Raw genomic sequence first — 25204 nt, 5'->3', positions numbered from 1 at the left:
AGTACAGATCTGGGAAAGGAACTTGCAGTGATGATGTTCTGAGCATTTGCTGCCCTTGTCTTTCCAAAAGGTAGAGGTTATTGGTTTGGAATACCTGTCAGCAAAACTTTCATTGTTTGTTATTGTGCATCCTGTAGATGGGAAAGGAAGAAAATAACTGAGAGAAAAAAAAGGTATTTCCTGAGTCAGATGGACTTTTATTGTAATGTTATTTAACAATGGTGGGGAAGGCCAATTGTCTGCACATAAGAACGGAGAGAGTGAAAATGAGGAGTTAAAGGGATAGATTTTGATGAAAGTATTAGAAGGTAGGTTCAAATGGTGCAAAGAGAAAATACTAAAATCATTTAATAATGGGGCTTAGCCTCAGCAGTATTTTATTCCGACAGCTTTTTTGGTCCATCTGTTTTTAAGCAAAACCAAACTGTCAGAGACTGGGTGTAGAATAAGAGGAATAATTAACACCCATGTAAAAAGCAGCCTCGGTGGGGTAACTAACCTCTCAACAATTTTCCATTTATGTCTGCCACCTTGACCAATACTGAAAATAAATTTATTTTGGTATTAATGGTTCAGAAATAAGCTGAAGAGCCACAGACTTCTCCTTGATGCAATTTACTCATCAGGAGTAAACTCAGTAAACCCTGCACTGCTCCTGATGAGAAAATTGCATCAAGGAAAAGTCTGTGGCTGTTCAGCTTATTTCTGAATCATTAATACCAAAATAAATTTATTTTCAGTATAGGTCAAGGTGGCAGACATAAATGGAAAATTGTTGAGAGGTTAGTTACCCCACCGAGGCTGCTTTTTACATGGGTGCTAATTATTCCTCCTATTCTACACCCAGTCTCTGATAGTTTGGTTTTGCTTAAAAACAGATGGACCAAAAAAGCTGACGGAATAAAATGACTATAATACAAATGATCAGCAATATATCCAGCTCCTGTACCAAGCATACTTGAATAACCACACAGCTGCAGCCATCCCTTCTGACTTAGTACCCAGTGGTATTTTCACCTTTGCTAAAGAATCTAACCTTTCTGTTGAATGCGTTAGTGAGGAATAAACTATGTATGTAAGCAGATCAAATGTTTTCGGCATGCACAACTGAATTGTTGGGGCTGCTGTTGGAAAATCTGCTGATGCAGACACAAAAAGCACAAGCACAGATCTACAGACTAAGAAAACAGTCTGTATACTCTGTTGGAGCACAAAGAGAGGAGAAGATGTTACAGTAGCTATTTGCCCAAAATTGGACTTTCAGACATATATATGGATGTCAGGTACCGCAAGAAAAATGACTTATAAAGTCCGGTAAAACATTGTTTATAAATTGTGCAAGTTCTCAGCAACTACGCAAGAGTAGAAAGGATTTGTATGCGTGAGCTAAACAAAAACAGGAAATTCTGGCAACTCCCAAAAGGTTAAACTGGAGAGTGGTCATTTGCCTTCGGTCGTTGCAGATGCTGACTGACATACAATGGATTCTCAGCCGTTTTTTGTTTATGTTTCAACAAATTTATGTGTAAAAGGAACATTCAAATGCCATTTCCAAGAAGTGGCAATTCTTGTGACCACATTATATCACTTGTATTAAAATATTTACAATGTGGTTTGGCATCTCCACCTTAGTTTATGTTAAAATAGAACAAAAAATAAAATATTATTGCCAGATGTTACTGGTAATGAAGTATGTAATTGTGAGCAATTATATTGTCTCATTCTCCTTTACTATGTAACCCGACAAATTGACTTTCAAGATAATGTGCAAGAGACTGGCTTTTGGTTCTCCACTCTTAAATTATGACAAGACGATTTTAAAATAAATTTGCTACAATACCGAACAACATCCTGAGAACAGTATGGTGATAGCTTAAGTTTCAAGATTCATTAAAAAGTATTATTCTACCCATTGCTCTGGAGCCTTTGACCTTTACATAAACCAAGGCTCGATCAGCAAAGGAAGCAAAAGTTTCACGTTCCACAAAGTGATGCACTGCTTCTGAAAGAAAGTGTGATTTTACTGTGTTCAGTTATGTGAGGTATTCAGCTGGAGAGCTACCGCTTAGATTTTAGGATTCCTGCTGTTTCATCAAGAATGGGGAGTCACATATACTGTGTGCATATGATAGATTGCAGAACCCATTCATCATCCTTTTTAAAACTCATTTAAGGGACATGGATGTCACTGCTGGGCCAGCATTTATGACACATCCTTAATTGCCCGGATGGCAATTTGGATCATTCATTCGATAGGAGTCACATGTACAAGTAAGGATGGCAGTTACCTTCCTTAAAGGGAATTGGTGAACCAGATAGGGGTTTTAATGACAATGGTTTTGTGGCTATCATTAGATTCTCAGTTCCAGATTTTTATTGAATTCAAATCCCACCATCTGCCCCATTAGGATTCAAACCCAGGTCTCTGGTTTACGAGTGTAGTGACAATACCAATAGGCTATTACCTCCCCCAAGGGATGGAAACTACTAGTGCCTTGAATTCAAGCAGCTTCTGCAGTGGGTTTGGTCATTTCTGTTTGAGTCATTGAGGTTGAAAGCATGGAAGCAGGCCCATTGGCCCAAGTTATTTTGGCAAATCCTTCTGTCCTACAGCTCACAGAACTAAACTCTGCACAGACCAACTCCTGACTGTAAGGTGCACCGTCCATCAAGATGTTCATGTGCACATACCTTCAACTCGAAGAATACTTGCCTGCATGTGCAATGAGATCAAAGTCATTCACTATGTGAGGGGAATATATCAGTCTCTGAGGTTAGCACACGCTGTTCCTTCACTATGTAAGGTGAAGATTAGAATCTTCAGGATGGAGATTCAGCAAGAATAAAGATCAGCAATGTTGCTCATGAAAACATTCACGGTATATTAAACAAAAGACAATGTTTTGACATCACACCCCATGGAATATCAATAATAAGACAGTAAATGGATTGACAGAGGCCTGTGTGCAAAAGTACACCAAGAAAAGTCGATGAGATAAAGAGCCAATCTGTATGATAATGCATAATATATCTTTACCCACACTGCTGTCTTCTTGTTTAATACCTCAAATTATTTAAAAAGCTTGGATATAATTGTTAGCCTGTTCACGTTTTCAAATGTTATTTTCAATGTATTTACTGGTAGTCTTGGTGTCAATGATATTGCAGTTATCCAAAAAGGGCCCAGAACCTAGTTTGACAACTTCCACTGCATTCTGGGAAAAATAAGCACTGGAACTAGGAAAAGTATTCCAAGCAGAGTAAGCCCGGCTTCATGAAAGGGGAATAATGGGGAATGAGGGGAATTGATTTATTACTGCAGTTTAAGGAAGTTTCAACAAGAGTGGGTAGAGCCAGCAGCTGTGGACTTCCAGAAGGTGTCTAACAAGGTACCTCACAAAAGGTTAAACCACAAGGTAAGAGCTCATGGTGTTGGAGGTAGTACATTGGCATGGATAGAGAATTAGGTTAAGGGCAGGAAACAAAGCGTGGGGGTGAGGTGTTCTTTCTCAGTTGGCGACTCGTGACCAAAGGAGTACCACAGGGAATGTAATGGTTTACGATAAATACAAATGAGTTGGAGGAAGGAAGTGAATGTACTGTAGCCAAATTTGCAGACAACACAAAAATAAGTAGAAAGGCAAGGATACAAACAACGTAGAGAGAGAAAGGTTAAAGAAGTGGGCAAAAAGTTGGCAAATGGAGTATCACATGGGAAAATGTGAACTTGGTCATTTTGAAAGGGACAACAGAAAAACATCATATTATTTAAATGGAATGGGCAAAAACTGCAGAAAACTACAACACAAAGGCACAAAGTTTGCACATAAAACACAGGACGTTAGCCAGATGTAGCAGGTAATCAAAAAGATGGATCATTGGCCCTTTTGTCAGGGGGGTTATAGTACAAGAGTAGAGAAGTCTTACTGCAACTGTACAAGATGCTGGTGAGACCACATCTGGAGCAGTGTCGGCTGTTTTAGTCTCCTTATTTAAGGAAGGATAGCACTTCATTGGAGGTAGATCAGAGAAGGTTCACTAGTATGATCCCTGGTGCACAGGGATTGTCTTATGAGCAAAGGCTAAACAGTTTTGGACTTTACTCATTAGACTTAGAAGAATGAGAGGTGATAGAACATAGAACATAGAAGAATACAGCGCAGTACAGGCCCTTTGGCCCTGGATGTTGCGCCGATCCAGGCCCACCTAACCTACACTAGCCCACTATCCTCCATATGCCTATCCAATGCCCGCTTAAATGCCCATAAAGAGGGAGAGTCCACCACTGCTACTGGCAGGGCATTCCATGAACTCACGACTTGCTGAGTAAAGAACCTACCCCTAACATCTGTCCTATACCTACCACCCCTTAATTTAAAGCTATGCCCCTCGTAATAGCTGACTCCATACGTGGAAAAAGGTTCTCATGGTCAACCCTATCTAAACCCCTAATCATCTTGTACACCTCTATCAAGTCACCCCTAAACCTTCTTTTCTCCAATGAAAACAACCCCAAGTGCCTCGGCCTTTCCTCATACGATCTTCCTACCATACCAGGCAACGTCCTGGTAAACCTCCTCTGTACCCGTTCCAGTGCCTCCACATCCTTCCTATAGTATGGCGACCAAAACTGCACACAATATTCCAGATGCGGCTGCACCAGAGTCTTATACAACTGCAACATGACCTCAGGACTCCGGAACTCAATTCCTCTACCAATAAAAGCCAGTACGCCATATGCCTTCTTCACTGCACTATTTACCTGGGTGGCAACTTTCAAATGATCTCATTAAAACATATGGAATTCTTACAGGGCTTCACAGGGTAAATGCTGAAATGATGTTTCCCCTCATGGAACAGTCTATGAGGAGAGGGCATAGTCTCAGAATAATGGGGTGTCAATTTAAGACTGAGATGAGGAGCAATTTCTTCTCTCAGAGGGTTGAGGGTCTTTGGAAATCCTTTCCACTGAGAGCTGTGGAGGCTGAGCCTTTGTGTATATTTAAGGCTGAGATAGATTCTTGGTCAGTCGGGGAATCAAGGGAAAATGCAGGAAAGTTGATGTGAGGAAAGCTAGCTCAGCCATGATGTGAATGAATGGCAGAGCAAGCTTGAGGGACCAAATTGCCCACTCTCTGTTCCTATTTCACATGGGATCCTAGTGTTAACATCAACAACCTCAAGGGAATGTTTTCAGGTGACTTAAATTCCTACAATAGATATTACATCTACTGCAATCTAAACATTTCACAGTTTAACTGTTGGGCTCTGCAGACTCCATGTGATCTACATTGGGAGCAATTTCTGAACTGATGACATTTCCAGATCCAGTTTGCCCACATCAGTGCTCTTATGAACATGGTTATATTTTTAATACTATTTTTAATTTCTGTCCAAATGATTCAATGTTATACTGGTGGTGTATGGAGTTTGGATGTATTCATTTTTTTCTGAACTGGGAGGACTACATTTTACTGAGGAGAATGGCTGAGCTCTGTTCAGTTTGACAAATGGCTAGATGACATGTATTTGACTATGTATAATGTTTTCCAATATGCAAGTTTTTATACTTATTGTGTAAAATAAGTGATTTTAAAAAAATGCCATACTTGAAAATTGTGCAGCAGATGTTCCAAGACGTTGACTGTACCTGGGAGAGTAAACTGGCAAGTGTTTAAAGGTGTTTGTAGCACAACAGGCAGTTTCACAATCTTCCTTATATTCCAGGGTAGTGCCAGAGGTTGCAGAATTTCAATGTTACACAATAAACACAACAACTACAGGGCAGTCCGTTTAACCATGGTGGTGGGAAAGCTTTCTAAAACAATAATATAGGTCAAAATTAACAGTTACTCACAACGTGGATTTGTGAAGAATAAAACGTATTTAACTTACTTAATTCAGATTTTGGATGAGGTAACAGACAAGGCTAATGAGGGGCATACCATTGATATAATGCATATGGTGTTCCAAAGGGCATTTGATAAAGTATTATGTAACTGGCTTACCAGCAAAGTGTAAATGCTAGTAAAGACCATGACATTATGGCTATAAGATTGGTTAAGTAAAAGGAAACTGAGAATAAGGAGAAACAATTGCTTTTTCAACTGGAGGCAGGTATATAGTGGTGTTCCCAAGTGAACGTTACTTTCTCTCAATGTACAATATTGACTAAGACTCAGATGTACAGGGCAAAGTTTCAAAGTTTGAAGGTGACAAAACATGGAACATATGACAGATGAAATTCAATGCAGGGAAGTGCAAAGTGGCATACTTCATAGAAAGAACACGAAGAGACAATATAATATTAATGTATACAATTTTAAGGGGGTACAGGAACAGAAAACCTGGGAGTATATGCACAAAGAGCCAAATCAGATTAGGAATGTTGTGAAAAAGGCAGATAGATTTACCAGGATGTTACCTGGACTGGAGGGTTTGCATTATTAGGAGAGGCTGGATAGACTGGGACTTTATTCACTGGAGTATTGGGCTTATAAAGGTTTATAAAATCCTGAAGGGCACAGATAAGTTGAATAGCAAAAATCTTTTCCCAAGTGTGGGTGGGTTCAAAGCTAAGTTCCATATTTTCAAGGTGAGAGAAGAAAGATTTAAAAGGGACCTGAAGGGCAACTTTTTCACACAGAGGGTGTTGTGTGTGTGGAATGAACTGCTACAGGAAATGGTGGATGCAAGTACAGTTACAACATTTAAAAGTAATTTGAATAAATACCTGAATAGGAAGGGTTTAGAGGAATACAGGCCAAACGCAGGCAAGTGGGACTAGTTTAGTTTAGGAAACTTGGTCTTTTGCCACACTATATGTCTATGACTGCCTTCTAGGCCATTAGAACTATAAAACAATGGATTGGCTTCAATATAGTATTGTAGATTAGAGTGGTGCTGGAAAAGCACAGCAGTTCAGGCAGCATCGGAGGAGCGGGAAAATCGACGTTTCGGGCAAAAGCCCTTCATCAGGAATAGAAGCAGAGTGTCTGCAGGGTGGAGATCTGGTTTCCAGCCCTTGTTTTTACCTAGTTGATTTCAACACAGTATTGTATCCAATTCTGGACATGGCATTTTAGGAAGGATTTGAAGGCTTCAGAGAGAGTGCTAAGAAGATTTACAAAAATGGTTTCAATGGTGAAGGTCTTCAATTACTTGGATATATTGGAGAAGCTGAAAATTTTATCTCCTGAAAGAAGGATGAGGCGAGATTTGTTAGAATTGTTCAAATGACGCGGAGTCTGAACACAGTACATAGAGCATCGACAATGGTGGAAGAGTCAACAACTAGAAAATACAGATTTAAAGGGATTGGCAAAAGAATTAAAGACAGCATGTAGAAAAAACACTTCTTAATACAACATGTGGTTACGATCAAGAATCCATTGCCTGAAAAAATGATGGACGAATATTTAGTCAGACTTTTCAAAAGGGAATTAGAGAAGGGTTTGAAGGGAAATAGAAATCTGAGGTGTATGGCGTAAGGGCACAGGAAAAAGAGGAATTAAATTGTTCCTGTTGCGATCCAAGATGGACACAAGTGCCTCTCCATTTCAGATGTAAGCATACTACAATTCTAAGGTTTTGTATATTAAACTCCTTAGTCTCATGGCGCGGCATGATGGCACAGTGGTTAGCACTGCTGCCTCACAGCGCCAGAGACCGGGGTTCAATTCCTGCCTTGGGCAACTGTCTGTGTGGAGTTTGCACATTCTCCCTGTGTCTGCGTGAATTTCCTCCGGGTGCTCCGGTTTCCTCCCACAGTCCAAAAACGTGTAGGTTAGGTGAATTTTCCATGCTAAATTGCCCGTAGTGTTAGGTGAAGGGGTAAATGTAGGGGAATGGGTCTGGGTGGGTTGCTCTTCAGAGGGTGTGTGTGGACTTGTTGGGCCGAAGGGCCTATTTCCACACTGTAAATAATCCAATCTTATCCAATCTTATTGGGGCCATATCTTTCTCTCCAGTGTTGTAAGAATAAACATAGATAATATCCTAATGTTAAAAGCACTCATAATAATGATAACAAAAAGATTACAGCACCTGGCATATTGAGTGACATTTTGGACTCCTTACCAAAGAAAAGATATATTTATCATACAGAATGTCCAGTGAAGGTTCACTAGATTGGTTCCTGAGATGGCAAGATCATTGTATAAGGAGGGATTGGTTCTACTGGGACTATATTCACTTGGGTTAAGGAGAATGAAAGGAGATCTTATCGAAGTGTATAAACTCTGGCAGGGGTAGACAGACTGGATGCAAGGAGGATGTTTCCCATGTTTGGGGAAACTTGAACCAGGGATTATGGTTTCAGTATATGGGGTGGGTCATTTTCGACTGAGAAAAGGCAACACCTCTTCATTTGGCAGGGGGTGAATATGCGGTACATTCCCACACATGAGACTCAGGAGGCCAAGTCACTGGATATGCAGTACATTCCCACACATGAGACTAAAGAGGCCAAGTCACTGGATATGCAGTTTACTCCCGAACATGAGACTCAGGAGGCCAAGTCACTGAATATGCGGTACATTCCCACACATGAGACTAAAGAGGCCAAGTCACTGGATATGCGGTATACTCCCACACATGAGACTCAGGAGGCCAAGTCATTGGATATGCGGTACATTCCCACACATGAGACTAAAGAGGCCAAGTCAGTGGATATGCAGTTTACTCCCGAACATGAGACTCAGGAGGCCAAGTCACTGAATATGCGGTATACTGCCATACATGAGACTAAGGAAGCTAAGTCACTGAATATGCGGTATACTGCCACACATGAGACTAAGGAGGCCAAGTCACTGAATATGCGGTATACTGCCATGCATTAGACTAAGGAAGCCAAGTCACTGAATATGCGGTATACTGCCACGCATTAGACTAAGGAAGCCAAGTCACTGAATATGCGGTATACTGCCACACATGAGACTCAGGAGGCCAAGTCACTGAATATGCGGTATACTGCCACGCATTAGACTAAGGAAGCCAAGTCACTGAATATGCGGTATACTGCCACGCATTAGACTAAAGAAGCCAAGTCACTGGATATGCGATATACTCCCACACATGAGACTCAGGAGGCCAAGTCACTGGATATGCAGTACATTCCCACACATGAGACTAAAGAGGCCAAGTCACTGCATATATTTAAGAAAGAAGTAGCTTGATTTCTCGACACTGAAGGCATCAAATATGGTGCATCAAATATGGTGGGGAGAGAGAGGGGGCGGTGTATCATGTTGTGCTACGAGCTGTCACAATCATATGAACGGAGCAGCAAGTTCGATGGGCTGAGTAGCCTACTCCTGCTCCTACTTCTAAGCCACTGGCAAGAAAATTGGGAAAATTGAGTGAGATTGGCAGTAGGCGATGCCTGATTTCAAGCAAAAAGTGCTTGCCAATGAGCAGCAAGAAGCCTATTTTCATGGTTTAGTATGAATCGACATCTCCCTTTCTACACCATCGCACCTCATTGACGCTCAGCTTTCCGTTCTCCCACACATTGGACAGAGCTGGACAGCGACAGTTACCAACATGAAAGTCAGGGTAACGTGACAACTCCAGCTCATTGCTTACATCTCCGGTCCTCTGTCTTGCTCGCCAGGTACCAACATCTCAGAGCAGTGATGTCATCCATCCTTGTCCACCAGAGCCTGCAGGTTTCCATTGGCAAAGCCATTGCCCTTGGTCTGCCATGTTTGGGGCATCTGACAGACTGCCAGCACTTGGCCAGGAGCACGAGCTGGGCTCGAAAAGTGATGTGAGCACCAGGAATTCTGAGCAGTCCTGGCTGCGGCCTGCACTTCTGTCTCTGTCAAATGGGAAAACGTGAAAGTGGAGCACCAAGGTGAGTTTGGGAAGAAAGCATGCTAAAACTCACCAGTCCTCACAAAGAGAAACCCTCCATGAAGCTTGTCAAAATTGACACTTATCCGATTTCTGGTGAAGTTCTGCCCTGTGTTTTATTAATCTACTGCTTATGGCACCATGCTATAGGGTGACATGTTGGCTCAGTGATTAGCACAGCTGCCTCACAGCACCAGGAATCCAGGTTTGATTCCACCCTCAGGGGATTGTCTGTGTGGAGTTTGCATCTTCTCCCTTGTCTGTGTGGGTTTCCTCCCACAGCACAAAGATGTGCAGTTTAGGTGGATCAGCCATAGTAAATTGACCGTCGTATCCAAGGATGTGCGGGCAGGTGGGTTAACCATGGGAAATGCAGGGTTACAGGGATGGGGGTGTGTCTGGGTGGGTTGCTCTTTGGAGGGTCTGCGTGGACTCAGTGGACTGAATGACTTTCACCCCGATGTATCCAGTTGATCACTTTGTTCATCGCAGTCAGTCATAATGTCTTCAGGAATCAGAGGCAGATTTGCTACTATTGAAAAGTCTGGACAGGTGCTCAAATCTTTGGTGGAAGGTCTGAACCCACGACATGATGGGCCACTAAATAAGCAATCCTACTCAATCAACGGTGGACAATCAAGAGCAACTTGCACTGAAAGCTCCAAACTACATTATCATATCTCAATTTCTGAGGTTAGGCTATGCTGCACCAGCCACTGAATCTACTGTCTAAGTTTCATAGGAAATTAATTCAATACAGATATATTTGGACCACTTCACAATTAGATCATCAGGCTGCTGAGAGAAATCTTGAATTAAAATAAAAGAGCTGGACGAACTAATTTTTATGTTTTTTTACATTAATAAGCACCAGTGTGAGAAAGTTTAAATAAATTAATAATGTGACTTATTAGGTAGGAAACATGTTAATACAATAACTATTTTCAATAGTTCAATAATAATTCAATCCAGGGCCAAGTGGAACTCATTGACAATGAGATCCCTGATTGGGGTTATTAAACTGGTGCCAATCAGGGAGCCCTGGCTGACAGTTATAAACAGGAGATTCAGAGAGTCTCCTCATTCTAGGGACTGGCTCTGAGCTAACTGGTTACAGCCCACATACTGTGCACATGTAAATAAAGGGTGACTTCACTGGCCTCTGTGCAGTTACTTCAGTTCCAAAACAGGCCCAATCAATTTTGTTTGGTTTTTAGTAGAAATGGCAAGAGCATTAAAACAGATTGTTGGCAATAAAGTTGGGGGCTTCCAAATGATGACAATCTAGGAAAAAATAATAAATATAGAATCAGAAGGCTATATTCTGCCTTAATATCCCATCTGACTCTTTTGAGAAAGTGATCTCCTGACTGGAACAGTGGAACACCTTGCTGTGTGCTCTAGTTCCAAACAGCATTTGAACAAAAAAAAATTGCAAACTACCTCCTAAGCTTAGAGATGTTGGAGATTCCCAATAAAAAAGCTGAAAAGAGATTAACAGCATGGCAAAAGGTTATACAACAGTATAATTAATGTGCGGCAGAGTGAGGGAATATTGAATGGAGTGTTTCAGGGATTGATGCTGGGATCCCCACTGGTTCTAATTTGTATTAATTATTTGAATTCGGAAAATCAATGTAAGCCTGTCAAGTTTGCAGATGTCACCAACTTGGAATGCACATGCAATTGAATCTGAAAAAGCAGCCAAGAAACTAAATTGCACAATCTAGAAGTGGCTGGATAAAATTCTACATAGATGGTGTAGGTCACTGCACATAGGTAATAAAATAATGATTGACATGCCTGCTTTAATGAATGTCATTGACTAAGAAAAGGATGGAGGTGAAAGGGATTGGCAAAATGGGAAGGAAGCAGGAGCGTGCTAGCTGATCCCTTAACCTACCCAGGCAACTTTTCAAAGTAGACAGTCAAAAATGCAGCAGTTCAATGAATGAGACAAGTTGCAGGTCACATTCTAAAATTTGCATCTACAAGAGGGAGGAATTCTTGCTCCTGCCAGCTCTACAGCTATTTCCTGGGCCATTGCTGGAACAGTCTGTGACAGCACCCTTATAGGAGCATTAGTAGGCTGCTTTTAAATGGGTAAATGGGTAAAGCACAGAATTCACTGCTGAAAATACATAGTGTTTCTTTGGATAGTTAACGATAAAGTTATGCGACAGCATGACATAGAAGTGGTCAACAATGGGATGTTATGGACTATGGGTTGTGTAGGAAAGTGGAACTAATTAGGTTGCACCTGCAGTCTATATTTGGCAGTACAGATTAAATAGGCCAAAGGACCCCCTCTGTACTATTTGATTCTATGGTTCCAAGGTGGGAAAATTAAAAGGGGATGTGGTCTGTGTCAAATCATATCACTTGTATCTGCTCAGATGTCAACTGGCTCATCCTTCAGTTTTACTGACAACTAATCTCAACTTGAAATATTTCTATAAAGATAAGTTTAAAACAAGGTACTTGTTAGAACCTTCAGACTCCTTACGTGTTTTGACATAATTTTTGTTGTAAGATGGGCCGATAGTTTGGATGGACAGGTTTAGATGGACCTAATGGTTTTTTTTATTGTTTTGATCTTATGATTGTAGATTAAGTCACATTTTCACTTTCACAAGTTGTGGGATAGGCAGAGAGAATTAAAAGTGGATTTTATTCAGGAAACACGCATCAAGAATTCCAGTGTGGGGGTCATTTGGTCACATATGATTTTCAGTTTACACACAGCGTGAAGGGTCTGTTCACTGACAAAACCATGTACATAATTGGCCTCAGCATATGATGTGCATTTTTTGTGTGCAGAATCCTTAACTGAGTGAAAAATTTGTTAAACTTCCCTTTGTATCCAATTCACCTGCATTCATATAGATACTTAGAGACGTAATCACTTGTCAGAACAGAACTGAAACAGACATGTTATTGAAACAATACCAAATTTGAAAGGGAACTAATATTTACACTCAATGAGCAAAAGGGTGCTGATTGGTTGGCAAATGGACTCTGACTGGCTGACATTTTGCTCGGGAGAAGGCACTTCTCAGCTTGTGTGTCAATTTAAATCAGCACAGTGTCCAACATTAGACATCATATCACAGTTGCACAACATTTACTAAACATTCCCAATGGTGCAATGAATGACAGCATCAACTTACTTAAGATTATCAGCCAGGTTTACAATGTGGATCACTTACAAGAAGTTGCAATGTATTCACAAGCAAGGCAATAATAAAGTAAATGTTCAGGAATTGTCCACTTTTTCATTTGGACAACGGGGGAACAACCATTCCCTGCTGCAATTTCCATGGCGAAGCCTCACCTATTCATTTACCAAACAATCGACGCACTCTCTTTTTATGTAATATAAACTAGGAACAGGAGTTGACTATTCAGCTCTTACAGCATGATCCACCTTTCAATTTGACAATAGCTGATCCCTTATCTCAATGCCATTTTCTCACTGTCTCCCAATACCTCCAGATGCCTTTAAAATTTCAAAGAAATCTCTTTCTTAAATATATTCAGTAACTTGGCCTCCACAGCCTTCTGTGGTAGACAATTCCACATGTTCACTCCCCTTTAAGTGAAGAAATCCTTCCTCATCTCAATCCTAAATGGTCTGTCCCTTATCCTGAGACAGTTTCCTGGTTCGATAGTCCCCAGGATATCCGCATTGCAAGAAATAGATGTTCCTTTTGAAATTTGGTACTCTTGTGATTCTGTCCTGATGATTGCAAGACAAGAAAGAATCTTAAAAACCTTAGGTAGATAAATAAGTACACAATTACAGAAATATTCAGGAGATAGGAATGGACGCTATAAATTGATGTGAAACAAGAAACAGCAAAGACCAGGTAGGGCTGGTGCACTACAACATATATTTCAAGGCTGAGCCCAGCTTGGAGTTGTATACACATCTGAAATGCATCTCAGAGCAGCTCTTGCTCTCAGGTGCTACACTTGACCACAATTTGAAGCATCCTCCAGTATTTATCAATCAGTGCTTTCCAAGCTGTTAAACATCCACATGCACATTAAGAGGCTGTGTGACTCATTCAGATATTTGAACTGTCCAGATGTATACCCTCAGATGCACGAGCTATTACTTTAGCAGCAATTCATCTTTATATATCAACATATGGAAAAAAAAAACATCAATCTTTTAGAGAGTGAATCAGTGCTGACAGCTTTGCAGTGTCAGGAGGAAAGCATCAAATTCCCAGTGCTGCCGGGGATGAAAATATCAATATAAGAAGCCCAGTGTCAGAGACAGAATGTTGTACTTTAATACTATAAATTCACATGTGTATGGATCAATGGCAAGCTTGATGGGTTCACACTTCAGAGGACCTTGCAATTGCCTCAAGCAGAAAATATGAATAATGTGAGAATATGATTATAACCTGATTGGATCTGTTTTCATCTCCCTACTTTTCTACCCAATGTATCGGGAGGTGAGTCAGTTTCTATTTACGAATCAAATTAAAAACTTAGAAACGGAAAATTAAGAGGTATATTTTAACTCTCATGACAGGGATTGACAAGTCTGGGTGAAACTCCTATTTACTGTCCATCCAACTTTCATTCTTTCGCAGTCAAAATGGAGCCCTTCATTTCTTCTTAGCTCCCTGATGACTCTCAGTGGATAACTTTGTGACGTGTGATGGTGTAAAATGGACCATGATGCATCAGCAACATACTTCACATCACTCCAGACCTTTATTCGGATTTGGTTGACTTTAGCAGAAATAAAAATCCATTTAGATATTCACTATCATCTATTTGCATTGGGGCACAGGCCAAAATTGCCCCAGAGAATCTAGCTAATGAATAAATAAGGCAAACACAATTGTAGATGGTAGGTTCAATTCTGCCTTGTGCTATATTTTCTTATGTCAAACAATTACAGTTGGAATGCTAGCATTAGCCTCAATGCCCCTGGGTTAGAGAACATAAATGAGCGTTTCTGCTCCTGACTGTTTTCTAGTGACCCTTGATAGAACTGATGGGATTAGACTTGTCGTAACCCCAATAGTTTGTAATACCACATTCACACATTCATTTAAGCGGGTGCCTACCCATACCCATGCCTGGCTTCTGGAGAGAGTCAGAAGTCACACAACTTCTTCACCTGACGAAAGAGCAGCGCTCAGAAAGCTTGTGATTTCAAATATGCCTGTTGGACTATAACCTGGTGTCATGTGACTTCTGACATCGTCCACCCGAGTCCAACACCGGCACCTCCACATCATGTCTTCAGGAGATGAAAGGAGAGACAATTAGCAAATAATAAAATTGAAACATCCTTACCAAGCTCCACATCCTGATCATCTGTGATGATAAGAATAATGTTGGGCCTGATGTTTCTTCGGTCACGCTGTACACGTCCTTTAAAACGCTGTGGCTTTATGCTTGTACCAAAGACTCCAATCAATTCAGCAGTTAGAATGGCCAAAAGAAGAATAAGTGGTGAGACTTTCATGTCAGCTTGCTTGAGACCACAAGAAGGAAACAAGAGTATCTTTGGTTTTGCCACTTCTTATCAGATTATCTGTAATTAACGTGGAACGAATTAATAGAACCAGCTTCAATATAATTAAACTTATAAGCTATACAAAAAGGTTAAAGAATGCTAAAATGAAGACGTTTTCTGGAGTTTCAAACGTTATTGACCACAAACAAGGTGCTCTTGAAAGTAAAAAGTTAATTAAAGATCAGCTTTGATATGAAATCCATATAAACAAACTAAATTATCATAATTAACAATGAACAGGAGTATACATGTAAAATTCCTTTTGTAGAAAATCATTACCAAGTTATAGTGACACTGAAATGCAGCATTGAACAGTACAGATTTTATCAAAGAATTTTGTTATTACTAAGATCAAAATAAAGCCAGGAATCAAGGTTATGTATGTTTTAGATTAATCAAGCAAAGAATTTCACCATATAATTCTCTTTTTTCTTTCCAAACACCTCAAAACTGTAGAATTTTTCTGAAACAATATCCATGCCTATGATCTTAGAATGAAATATTCTATGAACTGTCAACTGAAACCTTCAATAGGTTTTTGATATTCAAAATGTTCAAACCCTGGCTTTGCACCTGCACAATATTAATCCCTTTCACTTGCCTCATGGCTCCAGTCCTAGCACGCAGTGATGAACGTTCTCAAACTACCTTTCTTACAAGAAACACATTGAGTGATAGAAATCGTCTCTTTCCTCGTTACTGAAACCTCTAATTGTACATCAGCCAGCCACGACCAGTCAATGTGAGCTCACAGCACCATGAACTTTTGCTGAGCTCCTGTCATTTGAAGGTGCATGCAGGCTTTGCGCTCACTTGCATTTATACTTGTGCAATAATCAGCTCCCACTGTTCAAAAATCCCTTAGTTCCAACCACAGGAGGGGGAAGGGGTGATTTAGCCACAAATCCATCCAACTCCATCTGCTACAGAATTGATTGATTGGACCTCAGACCAAAGGTAACTTACTCCACTTTGACATTTCCTGCATTCAGCTGTCACGCTAGCAGCTTTACACATTTAAGAATTCACTTGGATTGAAAACTGAATGAGTGTATAGTTCAAAGTGATTAGCGACTTACTAAAAGGCTATTTAACAAAGGCATTTAAGACAAGCAGGCACATTTATACCATTTCCGTTCAAAGGGCAAAAGTCCATTATAATTTAACATTTGCAAGCATAGCAATTAGGAGATGGCACATGAATTTCACCATCAAATGGTCTAAATGAACATTTAATGAGGTTCATCCAAAGACCGGGTTCTCACACCTGGGATTTTGTCCTTGTGCTCTCGTATGAATAGCTGCTGTTACAGCAGCCAGTGCTAAGAGATCAAAGCTACTTCAATAAAAGGAACAAAAAGACACACAGCTTATATTAAAGATATCATTAATAAAAATTTTAAAAAAGGATGCAAGTATACTTGTGGGTGCAGCAGAGTCCATTACTAAAAGAGATGCACTGATTCATTCAGACAGCAGAGGAAAAATCTCTCCAGTTTCAAAGATACTCCATTACCTTTAGCTCTTTTTGATGAAACTTCAAACCTTGGAGGCTTTACAGGAAGAGGTGTGTAAAGATTCAGAAAATCTGGAACATGTTATGATTATCGCTGCATTACTAAGCAGCACTGCGCACAGCAGCTTTTGCTGGTGTGATCACTGCCCATTCTACAAGCTTCAGTGGTCAAGCAGACTGCTTTGCACTTAATGGATAAGTATTTGATGCTGGTGGCTTTTATACAGTATACTGAGTAATGAACACAGCGGTCGGTTCAAAAGCAGAGTCATGTTTTAAAAGTCTTTAAATTCATAAAGTAAAGGATAAAAATTGATGAAACATTTTTAGAGAAAAAAACAACATAGCATCTCCTAACAGGGAATGGATGCTAAACTCTGTCTAACATCAGCAGTGTCGATGAATCGTGCAGTGCAAAAGAAAACACTTCAAAGCGTTAAAGAATTTTCTTAATGGTGTGTGACGGTAGTTGAAAGTAATCATACCTGTACACCACTTACCCTATTGATAGAACAATATTGTAACAATGTAGGATAGATTAGCATTTATTAAAAAGTGCAAAAATTTACATTTCAGTCAGCTGCACAATAAAACACATTATAAAATAATGTAAAAATAACCTGCAAATATCATCACAAGTTTCCAGGATGCTGAGAAAACAAAGTATAAAATTCTTTAATAACACTTACTTGAAAAAAAAAGAATGAACCAAGCTTCTGGAAATGAAAATGTTCAGTTGCTATGTGCTCTGGGCCTCACTGCCTGCATTTAATGATGTACAGCAAACTTTGCACACACTGTTGACTCAACTGCTGCAGTTATTCAGACTGCATTGAGTAAACACTGGCACCAATGACTTTAAATAAACCCTCTCGGTATGTGGTTGCAAATGTCAGGCTATCATACCTCAGTGACAACGTGAAAGAACAGAACAGCATTGCCAGGCTTTCTAATTCAGCCCAAGCCTGAAGTATCATTTTTTTCAGCTGGAGGAGAGCCAGTGATACCTGGGATGAAGTTGTTCAGTTGTGAGAGACGAAGACACAACTTCAAGCATGGACAATTCTCCATTCAGCACTGACCTTTTCAAACCTGACATCCCCACACAGACTACCTTCCTGTCGCTGTAGGAAATAAAGCTGCAAAATTAATACTGACAAAATGTTGTGTTTGTCTTCAAGGATATGTCAGTATTTTTGTGTGGCGTGCTATGAGACAATCTCCTGACACTTCACAAAGTCTCTGAAACCCATTCCCTTTAAACGACAGTAAAACACTGATGGCATGCCTGACAATAGCCTGAGCTTGCAGCGAGAAAATTTTCTCTAGAATCAAGTCAGTGAAGGAGAGAAAGCAGTATTGCAACAATCTGAAATAATTTAGCCAACCGTGCACTATCATTATTTGCTGCAGTCCCATTCAAACAATATAGCTAAATGCTAGAACTTGTACACAAATCTCAGCTATCGCATGGGTCACTGTTCTATTTTACATTCATTCCACGCTGTTGAGTTTACATTGCGGTACGCTCCTACTTTTCCAAAATCCCTTTAATACTATTTTCGAAACAATTCAAACATCCCTGTTCTTTGAAGTTTATCTATGTGTTCTATTGTATAAGACCTTACCACATGCTCAATAGCAAACGTTTCACTGCTTGCAGCAGCAAAAATTCATACACGCACACAAATATAGCAAAGAGCCTACATTCAAAATATCTCTCATCTGCTAAAACTGCTCACTATATTTAGGAATTGCCAGACATGCATTTGAAGGAGAAGGGAAAAGACAGTTACAATGGTAGAATTAGATGAGAAAAGATGCAAGGGGCTGGAGTAAAGAATAAACTTGCCATGTTCTAGCCAGGTTGAATGGCCTTGTCTCTGTGCTGTATACCCCAGGTTTCCTATTCTGAATCATATTAGAAAGTAAAGGTAACACTTGGATTACTTCTTTGACTGCAGAGTGCCTTTTCAAATCTGTTTCCTTTGTCCCCTAAACTCTCACTACCAACGAGTGTGAGGAGCTCATGGTCCTCTTTGTTACTAAGGTTAAGACAACCCAATTAGCTACTTCTCCCTTTCACCAGCCTGCCCTCAAACCTGCCAGTCCTGAATGTTGCTCCGGTTTATCTCTAATTCTTTCTCATGTCCTCTCAGAGTATACTTTGCTCATGAAACTACCTCATCTTCCCTTAGTCCAATTTCCACTAAACTGCTAGACATCCAACTTCCCCTGCTAGCTTTGAAACTAGCCAATACTGTTACAGGCAGTGATGTTATGGAGGTAGAAATAGGTGGTCTTAGAGATGGCATGAATAGGAGATCGGAAGCTCACCTTAGGATCAGATGTGACACCAAGGTTGCAAAATGACTGCTGTAATCTCAGACTGTTACCAAGGAGAGCAATCGAGGCAGACATTAAGGAATGGAATTTTGAATGAAGACCAAAAACAACAATTTCAATTTTCCCAATATTTAATTAGAAGAAATTTCTGCTCATCGATACAGAGCATCAGTTAAGCAGTCTGATCATTTATCAACAGTGGAGAAGTCCAGACAGGTGGTGGTGAGGTATAGCTGGGTGCTACCAAAGCACAATCTCCCCATGTCTGCATGGGCTTCCTCTGGGTGCTCCGGTTTCCTCCTTTAGTCCAAAAATGTGCAGGTTAGGTGAATTGACCATGCTAAATTGCCCATAGTGTTAGGTGAAGGGGTAAATGTAGGGGAATCGGTCTGGGTGGTTTGCGCTTCGGTGGGTCAGTGTGAACTTGTTGGGCTGAAGGGCCTGTTTCCACACTGTAACTAATCTAATCTACATGTGAAACCTAGTACTGTGCCTTTGAATGACATTGCCAAGGCACAGTATATAGATGAAAAAAAGGGCTGGGTCATAGATTGATCCCTGGGGAACACCAGAGATAATGATGTAGAAAGAGGAAGAGAAGCCATTGCAAATGATTCTCAGGCTGTGATTAGATGGATAAGAAAGGAAGCACTTGAGAGCAATGCCACTTGGCTGGACAGAGAAGAGGATTTAGGGGGAGAACACTGTGGTTAACCATGTCAAAGAGCATAGATGGGATGAGAAGGATGAAGGGGGAGAGGTTGCCTTAGTCATGGTCACACAGGACATTGTTTGTGACTTTTGGAGAGATTCAAACGTGAAATTCCAGGAAAATAAGAGCTGACTTGGGTGTCATCATATTCATGAGTTTTGGAGAGGAAATTGAGGAGGAATAATGGGAGATTTTGGAGCTCTGAGATGCAGAGGTAACTGGGTGTCTGCATGCATGAATGGCAGAAGGTTGGGTTGCAGGTACAGTGAGTAATTAGGAAACCGAAGGGAACTTTAGCATTTATTCTGAGGAAGACTGAATACAAATTATACAGTGCTCTGGTCATGCCATATGTGGAGTACTGTGCACAGTGTTAATGAGTTTAATTAAAGAAGGATGCAAATGTGTTGGAGATAATTCAGAGAAGGTTTACCAGACTAAAACCTAGGATGGCCAGATTGTCTCTTGAGGAATGGTTGAACAGGCTAAGTTTGTATCTGTTGGAGTTTACAACAGTGAGAGAGAACCAGACTGAAGCATATAAAATCTGAAAGGTTCTTGACTGAGCAGATTTGCAGAAGGTGTTTCTTGCTGTGGGAGAATCTAGAACTGGGGGGGGGTCACTGCTCAAAAATCAGAGCCCCCCATTTAAAACAAAGATGAGGTGAATTTTCTCTTCTCTAAGGAGGTAATTAGTCTTTGTAACGCTCTCCATGAAAAGGTGGTGGAGGAGTCCTTCAATATTTTTAAGGCACAGGTAGATATATTCTTGTTAAGCAAGGAATAGGAAGGTTAGCAGGGTAGGTAGGAACATGGATTTGAGTTTGCAGTCAGATAAACCAAGATCCCAGTGAATTCCAGAATGTCTTCAAGGGGTTGAATGGCCTATTCCTGCTCCTGATAAGTGCATTCTTATGGAATGTTAGTTTGCAAGCACAGAGAGGTCAAGACTTGATTTTTAAGGTGATGAGTGATGACAACAGACTTAAAAGAGAGAGAGGGAAACAAGCTTGAGAGAGAGCCTGTTACAGTATTGGCTAGTATCAGAGTTAGCAAGGGAGGTTGGGTGTCCAGCAGTTTGGTGGAAATTGGACTAAGGGAAGATGAGGTGGTTTCATGGGCAAGGTATACTTAGAGGGCAGGTTAGTGTAAGGGAAAGGTATACTGTGTTGTTGACCTGATGCTGTAACCCTCATTTAAGCCTTCATTTCTCAAGACTTGACTATTCAAATGCATCCTTGTCTGGTCTCACTCGTTGTACCCTTCATAAACATAAGGCCATCCAAACACTGCTGCCCTAACATGCAGCAACCCCCATTGTGCTCGTTGACTTGCAGTGACTCCCAGTTAAACAAAGGTTTGATTTTCAAATCATCATTATTGTATTCAAATCCCTCCATGGCTTTGTGTCTCTTTACTGCTGAAATATATTCCAAACCCACCATCCTCCAACCCCACAACCCTCTGAGATTCAAAACTCTAATTCTTATACCTTATGCATTCCCAATGTTAATTGGCCCATCATCAGCATTTATGCCTTCAGTTACTTAGGTCCAAAGCTCTGCAAATCCCTGCTCACACTACTCCACGTCTATACCTCATTTCCATCCAATCTCTGAAAGCTTACCTCTATATCCAACCTTCTATTCATCTGCCCTAATATCACCTCACGTGTTATACTTCATTTTATAATGTTCCTGCAATGCACTCTGGAATGTTCCATTGTGTTACAGGTGCTGTAGAATTATTGTTGATCAAAGCAAATATTTTTAACCTCAAAGAGGTACAGTCTGAATGAAAGATAAACGGGATTGCCTTTTATTCATTTTTTTTGTAATTTATTCATTTGTGGGACAGACCTTGGAGTGCAGGTTCCTAGCTCCTTGAAAGTGGAGTCACAGCTGGATAGGATAGTGAAGAAGGCGTTTGGTATGCTTTCCTTTATTGGTCAGAGTATTGAGTACAGGAGTTGGGAGGTCATGTTGCGGCTGTACAGGACATTGGTTAGGCCACTGATGGAATATTGCGTGCAATTCTGGTCTTCTTCCTATCAGAAAGATGTTGTGAAACTTGAAAGGGTTCAGAAAAGATTTACAAGGATGTTGCCAGGGTTGGAGGATCTGAGCTACAGGGAGAGGCTGAACAGGCTAGGGCTGTTTTCCCTGGAGCATCGGAGGCTGAGGGGTGACCTTATGCAGGTTTACAAAATTATGAGGGGCATGGATAGGATAATTAGACAAAGTCTTTTCCTGGGGTCGGGGAGTCCAGAACTAGAGGGCATAGGTTTAGGGTGAGAGGGGAAAGATATAAAAGAGACTTAAGGGGCAACCTTTTCACGCAGAGGGTGATATGTGTATGGAATGAGCTGCCAGAGGATGCGGTGGAGGCTGGTAGAATTGCAACATTTAAGAGGCATCTGGATGGGTATATGAATAGGAAGGGTTTGGAGGGATATGGGCTGGGTGTTGGCAGGTGGGACTAGATTGGTTTGGGATATCTGGTCAGCATGGACAGGTTGGACTGAAGGGTCTATTTCCGTGCTGTACATCTCTATGACTCTATGACTCTATGTGGGCATCACTGGCTGGGTCAGCATTTATTGCCCGTCCCTAGTTGTCCCTGAGAAGGTGGTGGTGAGCTGCCTTCTTGAACCATTGCGGTCCACCTGCTCTGTGTTGACCCAAAATGCCATTAGGGAGAGAATTCCAGGATTTTGACCCAGGGACAGTGAAGGGGCGGCGATACATTCCAGGTCAGGATGGTGAGGGGCTTGGAGGGGAACTTGAAGGGGGTGGCATTCCCATGTATCTGCTGCCCTTGTCCTTCCAGATGGAGGTGGTCATGGGTTTGGAAGGTGCTTTCTGTGGATCTTAGGTGAATTTCTGCAGTTCATCTTGTAATAGTACACACTGCTACTAATGAGTGTCAGTGATGGAGCGAGTGGATACTTGTGGATGTGGTACCAATTGAGTGGGTTGCTTTGTCCTGGATGGTGTCAAACTTCTTGAGGGTTTTTGATGTTGCTTAGGCATTGAGAAAAATATGTGCAAATGTATTTGTGACAACATCTGTGCCACATGAGGTACTTGAAGAATCACACTGGAATTTTCCGTTGTGTCTAGTACATCATATACTGCACCAGTTTAATAGGGCCAAGAGAATAAGATTGCTGATAATATGACAGGTAACTCCTGCTTCTGCAAGGCTGCTTTGTTGAATTCTGGAGAAAAGCCTACATTTTATTATTCCATAATTGTCATTAGCAATTTGATTTACTGGGAATTGGGTGGGCTTTTTTCTTCCTACTTTTGATTTGCAATTATATCACAAGAACATAATCAAGTGGTTTATTTAAGATAGCTGCCTTCAAGATGAATCAGACCCAGTCAATTCTGATTTAATATTTCTTACTCAGTTCAGCAACATTTACCATTAAGCAGTTGAAAGTGCAGGTGATTAATGCACTGTTTAGTGTTTGGCAATGTTAATCTGGAAGCCAAGAAGTGTTCAGGAAGTTTCAGAGAATGGCTATTCCACCATTTCCTTTTTTCTTCAAAGCAAAAAATTGCCACATGCCTCAATGCTCATCTCCCCTTGTCCTGTCCAAGGGGTAAAATCATGAGGTGGGCATCCAAGGTTTTTAACCATCGTCTTACGGACTGACATCAGACAGTTGGCTGAAAGGACAGTGTTAGTTCCCTCCTCCCTTCTCAGCTGTTCACTTTTTGTCTGTGGCGAGAGCTGTGACTCAATATGGCAAAGTTGTAAAAGGGTGCAGGAAATGACCGTGAATCATGGTACAAAACTCTGCAACTCTGGTTGGGTTTTTCCAGAGTGGTCTAGACAGGGGAATCATTGCTTACATACAATAGCTTGCTTGATCATGTGGCAGCATGATTCATTATAGATATGCTGTCCACATATGCTCGCTCATGCCCTAGGGCGTGTGAGGACAGAGTCCTTGTCAGTCAATATACGTAGCTCTGTTCAGATTACTGACTAGAGATAAGTGGGGCTCCAGTACTTACTTATTTTGGATCTTTATGTGCAAGGCAAAAGATTCAATTTTTGCCTTACAAATCTAAAATGACATTAACTATTTATATCATAGCCAAACAATAAAGTGTCAATTTCCTTGACCTGGATATTAATTTAGTTATTTGTGAATTGTGGGGTGTAGTTTCAATCATGGACATGTTGTACAGAGATTTTGCAGGTTTATCATAATCTCTGAGCTCCACTTTCCTCAGTATTTGTACACACTCCCCTTCTTCCTCATCTGAGGAGACAAATGGCTAGTCCATCTCCCCTTCTCTGTCTGCCCCTGTTTTTGAGCTGAGTTGTGCAGGGCGCAACAACAATCACTATCCCAGAGACAAGGCCTGGAAAGCTCTGCCTAAGCGTGGGAAAATTATGTGATGAAATTTATATGCAAATTTGGACAAGGTAATTAATTGGTGACAAAATAGGAATGCAATGAAGAACAGTGGCTGGACTCTGAAGGTTAACTCCGCTTTCTCTCCACAGACTCTGAGTATTAGCCAAATACCTTTCTATATGGACATGGACAACTTCAGTATCTAAGGAGTCGAATATGGTGCTGAATGTTGTTTGCTGATTGTTGCACACTGATCGAACAAGACATATCCAGCGATAATGTTGTCTGGGGTGCTGTCTGTAAGATATGGTTCCATGTGTACGACTATGTCAGGCTGTTGCTTGACTAATCTGTGAGACAGCACTGAAAATGTGTTGCTGGAAAAGTGCAGCAGGTCAGGCAGCATCCAAGGAACAGGAGAATCGACGTTTCGGGCATAAGCCCTTCATCAGGAATGAGGAAAGTTTGTCCAGCAGGCTAAGATAACAGGTAGGAAGGAGGGACTTGGGGGAGGGGCGTCGGAAATGTGATAGGTGGAAAGAGGTCAAGGTGAGGGTGATAGGTCAGACTGGGGTGGGGGCGGAGAGGTCAGGAAGAAGATTGCAGGTTAGGAAGGCGGTGCTGAATTCGATGGATTAGACTGAGACAAGGTGGGGGGAGGGGAAATGAGGAAACTGGTGAAATCCAAGTTCATCCCTTCTGGTTGGAGGGTTCCTAGGCGGAAGATGAGGCACTCTTCCTCCAACCGTCGTGTTGTTGTGGTCTGGCGATGGAGGAGTCCAAAGACCTGCATATCCTTGGTGGAGTGGGAGGGGGAAATTGAAATGTTGAGCCACAGGTTGGTTGGGT

General features: G+C 41.1%; 1 protein-coding gene across 3 annotated transcripts in view; it reads right to left on the bottom strand.

The window, feature by feature from the left end:
• sulf1 (sulfatase 1) overlaps positions 1–25204 on the bottom strand; it is a 388338-nt gene that overhangs the window by 118797 nt on the left and 244337 nt on the right. For all 3 annotated transcript variants that reach the window (XM_087985955.1, XM_087985957.1, XM_087985956.1), the window contains exon 4: positions 15181–15421. In XM_087985955.1, the coding sequence (XP_087842081.1) occupies positions 15181–15352 (172 nt within the window). In that variant the 5' untranslated portion in view covers positions 15353–15421. The remainder of the gene's footprint in view (positions 1–15180; positions 15422–25204) is intronic.

The sequence above is a fragment of the Chiloscyllium plagiosum genome, unplaced genomic scaffold (assembly GCF_037043375.1).
Source record: "Chiloscyllium plagiosum isolate Xiang-an unplaced genomic scaffold, Cpla_swu_hap1 HiC_scaffold_4, whole genome shotgun sequence".
Lineage (NCBI taxonomy): Eukaryota > Metazoa > Chordata > Chondrichthyes > Orectolobiformes > Hemiscylliidae > Chiloscyllium > Chiloscyllium plagiosum.
Note: the sequence above shows the minus strand (reverse complement) of the source record. Positions and strands in the feature narration are given on the sequence as shown.